A 10,285-nucleotide genomic window follows, 5' to 3' on the forward strand; every position below is an offset into this window, starting at 1 on the left:
CAATATGTCGCATATGTTTTAAGTAAATATTTGTGGTTCACAATGCCGAATCTTCGAAAAATACATAAAAGATTCATTAGGCGTTATTCACCCAGAGTGAACAGCTAATTCTTTTTGGCGGGAAAAAGATATCAGACTTGACGTTTACCGTAGTGTAAACAACAATTTCATTACTATATCAAATTATTATTAGATAATTATCATATTATGCAGAATACACATAGGAAATAAAAGTATTTGAAATAACAAGTAGGCCTATACCTGTGAAACGCAGAAAGTCTATATTTCTAAAACCTCATCAAGCATGTTTGTTCAATTTTGAAATCCACCTCCTGTTTCAGATTCACTTCACAGGAGCAAGTATGAATCCATCTCGTTCCTTCGGGATCGCCGTCGCTTCAAATAATTTCACAAACCAATGGGTAAGCTTTGTTGATACTTCATAAAAGATCAACGTGTATATTGTTTATTGTGGAAAATGTAAGGATGTATTCACAAATGATATTTTGATATTATTTCTAGCCGGAAAAACTCGCTTATTACCAACCTTCAACAAAAGATGCCTATCACTATTAGATGTATTCTGGTTAAGAAGTTTTTGTAAAATCGGCTGCAATACACAAAGTAAAAATTAGTAATACATTATGGTAATACTGAATAAATGTTTGTTAGTTGTTCAGGGCTTCCAGTGGTTGTTATATAAGTAAGTCACGTGTTAAACAGGTCTACTGGATAGGGCCTCTGATTGGTGGATCCCTGTCCGCCCTGATATACAAATTCCTCTTCAATCCTTATAAGGGAATGATGCCAATGGACAAAGCACTCGAGAAACTAAGTAAGTATACTAATTGTTCAATACGCAGGGACTTCCAGATATATATTTCATGACGTCATCCAGCAGATTTATTGGTTCGGTGAGACTCTTGAACCTGTAATTCACAAATTGACCATTGGACATCGATAACTAATCCAATGTAAACATTGTTGTATCATAACTAAGTATAAACATTGATGTATCATAACTAAGTATAAACATTGATGTATCATAACTAAGTATATACATTGATGTATCATAACTAAGTATAAACATTGATGTATTATAACTAAGTATAAACATTGATGTATCATAACTAAGTATAAACATTGTTGTATTATAACTAAGTATAAACATTGATGTATTATAACTAAGTATAAACATTGATGTATCATAACTAAGTATTAACATTGATGTATTATAACTAAGTATAAACATTGATGTATTATAACTAAGTATAAACATTGATGTATCATAACTAAGTATTAACATTGATGTATTATAACTAAGTATAAACATTGATGTATTATAACTAAGTATAAACATTGATGTATCATAACTAAGTATAAACATTGATGTATTATAACTAAGTATATACATTGATGTATTATAACTAAGTATAAACATTGTTGTATCATAACTAAGTATTAACATTGATGTATCATAACTAAGTATAAACATTGATGTATCATAACTAAGTATAAACATTGATGTAATATAACTCAGTGTAAACATTGATGTATCATAACTAAGTATAAACATTGTTGTATCATAACTAAGTATAAACATTGATGTATTATAACTAAAGTATAAACATTGATGTATCATAACTAAGTATAAACATTGATGTATTATAACTAAGTATAAACATTGATGTATTATAACTAAGTATAAACATTGATGTATCATAACTAAGTATAAACATTGATGTATCATAACTAAGTATAAACATTGATGTATCATAACTAAGTATAAACATTGATGTATCATAACTAAATGTAAACATTTATGTATTATAACTAAATGTAAACATTGATGTGTCATAACTAAGGATAAACATTGATGTATCATAACTAAGTATAAACATTGATGTATCATAACTAAGTATAAACATTGATGTATCATAACTAAGTATAAACATTGATGTATCATAACTAAGTATAAACATTGATGTATCATAACTAAGTATAAACATTGATGTATCATAACTAAGTATAAACATTGATGTATCATAACTAAGTATAAACATTGATGTATCATAACTAAATGTAAACATTGATGTATTATAACTAAGTATAAACATTGATGTGTCATAACTAAATGTAAACATTGATGTATTATAACTAAATGTAAACATTGATGTATTATAACTAAATGTAAACATTGATGTGTCATAACTAAGTATAAACATTGATGTATCATAACTAAGTATAAACATTGATGTATCATAACTAAGTATAAACATTGATGTATCATAACTAAGTATAAACATTGATGTATCATAACTAAGTATAAACATTGATGTATCATAACTAAGTATAAACATTGATGTATCATAACTAAGTATAAACATTGATGTATTATAACTAAATGTAAACATTGATGTGTCATAACTAAGTATTAACATTGATGTATTATAACTATGTATAAACATTGATGTATTATAACTAAGTATAAACATTGATGTATCATAACTAAGTATAAACATTGATGTATTATAACTAAGTATATACATTGATGTATCATAACTAAGTATATACATTGATGTATCATAACTAAGTATAAACATTAATGTATTATAACTAAGTGTAAACATTGATGTATCATAACTAAGTATAAACATTGTTGTATCATAACTAAGTATAAACATTGATGTATTATAACTAAAGTATAAACATTGATGTATCATAACTAAGTATAAACATTGATGTATTATAACTAAGTATAAACATTGATGTATTATAACTAAGTATAAACATTGATGTATCATAACTAAGTATAAACATTGATGTATCATAACTAAGTATAAACATTGATGTATCATAACTAAGTATAAACATTGATGTATCATAACTAAATGTAAACATTGATGTATGATAACTAAATGTAAACATTGATGTGTCATAACTAAGTATAAACATTGATGTATCATAACTAAGTATAAACATTGATGTATCATAACTAAGTATAAACATTGATGTATCATAACTAAGTATAAACATTTATGTATCATAACTAAGTATAAACATTGATGTATCATAACTAAGTATAAACATTGATGTATCATAACTAAGTATAAACATTGATGTATCATAACTAAGTATAAACATTGATGTATCATAACTAAGTATAAACATTGATGTATCATAACTAAGTATAAACATTGATGTATCATAACTAAATGTAAACATTGATGTATTATAACTAAATGTAAACATTGATGTGTCATAACTAAGTATAAACATTGATGTATCATAACTAAGTATAAACATTGATGTATCATAACTAAGTATAAACATTGATGTATCATAACTAAGTATAAACATTGATGTATCATAACTAAGTATAAACATTGATGTATCATAACTAAGTATAAACATTGATGTATCATAACTAAGTATAAACATTGATGTATCATAACAAAGTATAAACATTGATGTATCATAACTAAGTATAAACATTGATGTATCATAACTAAGTATAAACATTGATGTATCATAACTAAGTATAAACATTGATGTATCATAACTAAATGTAAACATTGATGTATCATAACTTAATGTAAACATTGATGTGTCATAACTAAGTATAAACATTGATGTATCATAACTAAGTATAAACATTGATGTATCATAACTAAGTATAAACATTGATGTATCATAACTAAATGTAAACATTGATGTATTATAACTAAATGTAAACATTGATGTGTCATAACTAAGTATAAACATTGATGTATCATAACTAAGTATAAACATTGATGTATCATAACTAAGTATAAACATTGATGTATGATAACTAAGTATAAACATTGATATGTCATAACTAAGTATAAACATTGATGTATCATAACTAAGTATAAACATTGATGTATTATAACTAAATGTAAACATTGATGTGTCATAACTAAGTATAAACATTTATGTATCATAACTAAGTATAAACATTGATGTATTATAACTAAGTATAAACATTGATGTATCATAACTAAGTATAAACATTGATGTATCATAACTAAGTATAAACGTTGATGTATCATAACTAAGTATAAACATTGATGTATTATAACTAAATGTAAACATTGATGTGTCATAACTAAGTATAAACATTGATGTATTATAACTAAGTATAAACATTGATGTATCATAACTAAGTATAAACATTGATGTATCATAACTAAGTATAAACGTTGATGTATCATAAGTATAAACACTGATGTATCATAACTAAGTATAAACATTGATGTATTATAACTAAGTATAAACATTGATGTATCATAACTAAGTATAAACATTGATGTATCATAACTAAGTATAAACATTGATGTATTATAACTAAATGTAAACATTGATGTGTCATAACTAAGTATAAACATTGATGTATCATAACTAAGTATAAACATTGATGTATCATAACTAAGTATAAACATTGATGTATCATAACTAAGTATAAACATTGATGTATCATAACTAAGTATAAACATTGATGTATTATAACTAAATGTAAACATTGATGTGTCATAACTAAGCATAAACATTGATGTATCATAACTAAGTATAAACATTGATGTATTATAACTAAATGTAAACATTGATGTGTCATAACTAAGTATAAACATTGATGTATCATAACTAAGTATAAACATTGATGTATCATAACTAAGGTATAAACATTGATGTATCATAACTAAGGTGTAAACATTGATGTATCATAACTAAGTATAAACGTTGATGTATCATAAGTATAAACACTGATGTATCATAACTAAGTATAAACATTGATGTATTATAATTCAGTATAAACATTGATGTATCATAACTAAGTATAAACATTGATGTATTATAACTAAATGTAAACATTGATGTATTATAATTAAGTATAAACATTGATGTATTATAACTAAGTGTAAACATTAATGTATCATAACTAAAGTATAAATATTGGTGTATTATAACTAAGTATAAACATTGATGTATCATAACTAAGTATAAACATTGATGTATTATAACTAAGTATAAACATTGATGTATTATAACTAAGTATAAACATTGATGTATCATAACTAAGTATAAACCTTGATGTATTATAACTAAATATAAACATTGATGTATCATAACTAAGTATAAACATAGATGTATTATAACTAAGTATAAACATTGATGTATCATAACTAAGTATAAACCTTGATGTATTATAACTAAATATAAACATTGATGTATCATAACTAAGTATAAACATAGATGTATTATAACTAAGTATAAACATTGATGTATTATAACTAAGTATAAACATAGATGTATTATAGCTAAGTATAAACATTGATGTATTATAACTAAGTATAAATACTGATGTATTATAACTAAGTATAAACGTTGATGTATCATAAGTATAAACACTGATGTATCATAACTAAGTATAAACATTGATGTATTATAACTAAGTATAAACGTTGATGTATCATAAGTATAAACACTGATGTATCATAACTAAGTATAAACATTGATGTATTATAACTAAGTATATACATTGGTGTGTCATAGGTAAGTATAAACATTGATGTGTCATAACTAAGCATAACGAAGGTATAAACATTGATGTATCATAACTAAGTATTAACATTGATGTGTCATAACTAAGTATAAACAGTGATGTATTATAATTAAGTATAAACATTGATGTATCATAACTAATTATAAACATTGATGTATTATAGCTAAGTATAAACATTGATGTATTATAACTAAGTATAAACATTGATGTATTATAACTAAAGTATAAATATTGATGTATTATAACTAAGTATAAACATTGATGTATTATAACTAAGTATAAACATTGATGTATTATAACTAAGTATAAAAATTGATGTTTTATAACTAAGTATAAACATTGATGTATTATAACTAAGTATAAACATTGATGTATCATAACTAAGTGTAAACATTGATGTATTATAACTAAGTATTAACATTGATGTATCATAACTAAGGTAATGTTTCTTATTATTGTTGCTGCAGATACTTGCTGTTGAAACGGATTCTGTTTTTCGCAGAACAGTCTGTCTGTGTCACATTAAATCGAAAGCAAAAACCTCTAAACTGCTTAGAATATCTACCTATCTCACTTTTACGAACTTCAATAAAAACGTTCATTGCAGAAAAATGTTATTTTTGGAAATTCAGAGCAGGAACAGCTCCAAATCGCTACCAAATCATCCTTCTACTCACCTGATCAAATCTGACATTGGTGTTAATTAATTATCGACGGAGAGATCTCGAATCAATAGATTTCCATAATGTTTATATACTGCGAGGACACGAACAGAAAAAAGTCTTTATAAACACGACAAAAAAAGGAAAAATAAACAAATTAATACATACATAAAGTGACAATGTATTTAAGATGGGAAAATTATTGATAGAATAGTTAATATACTCAGTGTAGTATAGATGGTCAATGACAAGTTCCTGTATAATCACTATGTAGTAATATCAGTATCCCACTATGTTCATTTGGTTTTGTATAAAGTACCGCATAACTTCACTGTGTTGTTTTGGTATATCTGAAGTGTTCCGAGTTCATGATTGAAAGAGGATTATATCATGTGCCATAAAAGTGGTAATAGAAAGCAGTTATCATAAGCTGTTTAAAGCAAGAACAACTAGGAAAATTTCAGGTACATCTTGTTGTAGTTTTAAACGAATTTTTTGTACATTTTTTTAAAGTCGATATTTAATCTTTTATTTTAATTTGTTACGTAGGTGAAGACGGAGCAATGATGTGCATTCCACGAAACTATTTCATGGCCGATAAACAACGAAACAGCGCCGACCAGGTGGAGAAGTTGTCAATGAACCTGTGATGATATTTGATATTGACAAGGATCAGTTTTGTTATTATAATTTTTCTACTAGTAGCATGCAATGTGGTGAATACATATTAATAAGGTGACCACTTTTCCTGAATATGCTATTGCATCGCGGAGGAATGTAACAAAGGGGCAATCAGTTAAAGAGTGCCAAACAGCGGTGTACATTATTTTGATTATCATAATATAAGGAACGGGGTGCCATCTTTCAAAACAAAATGAAATATACTTACATGTATACTGTAAAATAGCATTCTTGAATAAGTTAGGTCCGATAAATCATAACATAATTTGTACTGTTGACTTATTTCATATAAATAATTTTTTATCATATTAATACCTATTATCTTAATATTACTAAATATTATTACATTTTTATATTACTTTTACGGTAAATTATGTATCATTCTTAAACGGAAATTAAGCTGAAATCCTATATTTGACAATATTGTGAACCTTAAGATCTATAAAGACTTGATTGGAAAGAGAAATGCCGTACAGCTGGTAATTTTCGCGAATTTCGTTAAAAGGATCAAAACTCTTAATTATATTTCAACGAATCAAAATTTCGAGCTATGGATGTAAACGGACATCTTATATACACATGTCCCATCATTTCACGTGCTCAATTCTCGCGATCACTTCATTGCACCGCGAAAGTAGCCGGGTATACGATACAAGGGTACATAATAGTTGATGTATTTTTATTTTTAATGTTATATCTTATTTTTCAAATTTCTCTAGGAATTTATATCTTTGATAAACAAACAAAAGAAACGTTTTTTGTCATGTTTTGAGAATTAACGAAAGGTATTCAATCTGGCAGGAAGCACAAATAATTTGTTGAAACTAATGTTGAAATCCAAATTTCAAGAGATATACTCAAGAGAAATACCTCTAAGATGTATAAAAGTAGATGTTTTTGACGTCTTTCATCGAATTTATGACGTTGAATGATTGATGAAAGATCAATGATGATATCATATACTTTTTTATATTGTACTTTAACTGCCGTTCACTTATCTAATCAAATTTAATCTTTTAAGATTAGATTTTATTAAATATCAAGAATCTAATCTAGGCATGTTATTAAGAAGATCATACAGAAAGACGTTTGGTAGTGTTATTGCCAAGACCCAATGAGTCGAGCGTGTTGAACAAATACTTAGAGATAACATACCATGTAGGTCGATAACCTATTTTTATCGAGACATTAATCAGATTACACCATATATATAACGGTTGCTGCCCTTACATGATATGTCTAAAGCATGGTTTGATAGTCTATACAAAACACATACTTTTTCGTAGTTCTTTTCTTCCGGAACACATGTTTCTATTCTCCTTGGTCCTTTTTCACGAGTGTCTGTGTAAATCAACCCTTTGTTCATATTTTGCCCTAGTTTTATGGAATTGAAGTTTTAATAGTGATTCTGTTCACAGATTTGCTTCCTTTAGTATAACCAATGTAATATTAACGAACTCTGAGTGATCAAATATGATATAAATGTCATATTGATGGTTATGGTACTAGAGAACAAAAATATTGTTATTTGTTTCCATATAAGGGTATGCCTCTAACATAAACATGTAAGAGCCGATCCGTTATGACACTGTAGTGTCTTGTTGAGTCATACTCATAGTGACATCGGCATCATAATCTGGTCTCATAGATGTCCCAAATTCAGATTTTGATAATGCTTTCGTATTTTATTAACTTGTAAGATTTTTAATTGAAACCCTTAGCAACACTGGCGAGGCCTAGAAGAATGAAACAGGTATCTAATGCATTTCAATTCAATGTTTGGTTCCACGATATCTAATTCTAATTTCGTATTAAAAGGTGCTATTCGCTTCTTGTGTTTTTATACGATATTCGCACGAGCAAACTTTAAGTTGAAAGATGTTCAGTAAGGTAAACGTCTCTGACACCTGTGTTAGGCTTACTCGGAATCCGCTCTAAATTGTTTGATGCTTTTTTAGTATGTTCGTTAGTTTACTTATCGTTTGTTGTTCCCCTTGTTCTCATTTTAGAACGTGACATTACTTACGTGGAATGGCCAAGATTTACATAGCGGGTGTCGTTGATGACGCACCTGGTCTTACTCTCTTTGTACTTATTCAGGAGTCTCCTAATAAATATTTTGAATTTGAGTTTGGATTACAAATATTTTGACATGTTGGTATTTTCTGTTGTGTTTTATATAGTATCAACGAAGTAGAACATACTAGTGTTTGACTGTAATTTGAAAATAAACGCCAATTAATATGATAACATATGTACTTCGAACACGTGTATTTTTCTAGCACATGAAGTTAGGAATTTTGACATACATAATTCTCCTTTTTCATGATATACTATCCATGTTTATAAATATGTGAAACCTAACAGAGTTCTTGGCCTATTATTTCACATAAATCTTAACTGATACTTTTGAGGGAAAAGGTTCGTTTCTATGTCATTAATTATTTATTTTGATTAATATTATAATGGTATTAGGGATCGAACTTATTCTATTAAAATTATTTTTATAAATTATTTCATTGTTATTTTTACAAATTACTATTTACGATGTATATTTTTGCTATGACATAATTTAACGATTTGGTTTGCATCCCGTCCAAGACTTCTTACTACAACAAATGAACAGACATAATGTCTACAAGACCTTGATTATTCCCACAGGCTGTGTTTCGAAATTGTACTTGATCGAGGAAAAGTGGTCTGAATCTCATGCTTAAATGCACTCATCACGATAATTATAATGTGTATTAGATATCACAGCAGAGGCGAAAAAAAAAACTAAATTATCTTTTTTTCTTAAATTACTGAAGAATATCAATCGTAATGTTCTCGATTTTTCACTCCTGATTAATCACACTAATGTTTTGTTTGTGTTAAAATCTATAAACATTGGGCTATCTATGTAAACCATAAACGGAAAATGTGTACCTTCAGTAGCCATGTATATATAATTATATTTACAAAATTGAGTAATATGTACATGATACATATATATCTGATATGTTATACAAGTATAAGTTTGCTTGTTACAAATGTCTTACTGTTAAAGTATGTTCTAATCATATAATGATAACTTGTATTTTAAAATTGGAAATATTGAATAAATATGATAATTAATATATAATTAGAAATTGTGCGTGTTTCATCATTCACTAATGTTTCTTTGTTCTTGTGCAAACAGATTTTATAATCGTGTTTTAGTGCAGGTGTACCCGATGTGGAGGACGACTGAAACGGTAGTAGGAGCAGACAACTCCCAGCAGAAGTCAATAGATAGATGTATTTTGATAAAAGTTGATTTCGTGTATATGTATATGGTTTAAACATGTAATATTATGATCGGTTTTCCTTCAGAAAA

At 26.8% G+C, this 10,285-nt stretch overlaps 1 protein-coding gene across 1 annotated transcript in view; it reads left to right on the forward strand.

The window, feature by feature from the left end:
- LOC132561597 (aquaporin-1-like) overlaps positions 1–7,232 on the forward strand; it is a 33,585-nt gene extending 26,353 nt beyond the window's left edge. The window contains exons 5-7 of the mRNA XM_060226296.1: positions 342–422; positions 724–835; positions 6,796–7,232. Of these exons, the coding sequence (XP_060082279.1) occupies positions 342–422; positions 724–835; positions 6,796–6,896 (294 nt within the window). The 3' untranslated portion in view covers positions 6,897–7,232. The remainder of the gene's footprint in view (positions 1–341; positions 423–723; positions 836–6,795) is intronic.
- The last annotated feature ends 3,053 nt before the right edge of the window (positions 7,233–10,285 follow it).

Source organism: Ylistrum balloti, unplaced genomic scaffold, assembly GCF_031769215.1.
Source record: "Ylistrum balloti isolate Yb309-2 unplaced genomic scaffold, AGI_CSIRO_Ybal_v1 Utg371236, whole genome shotgun sequence".
NCBI classification, from domain to species: Eukaryota; Metazoa; Mollusca; class Bivalvia; order Pectinida; family Pectinidae; genus Ylistrum; species Ylistrum balloti.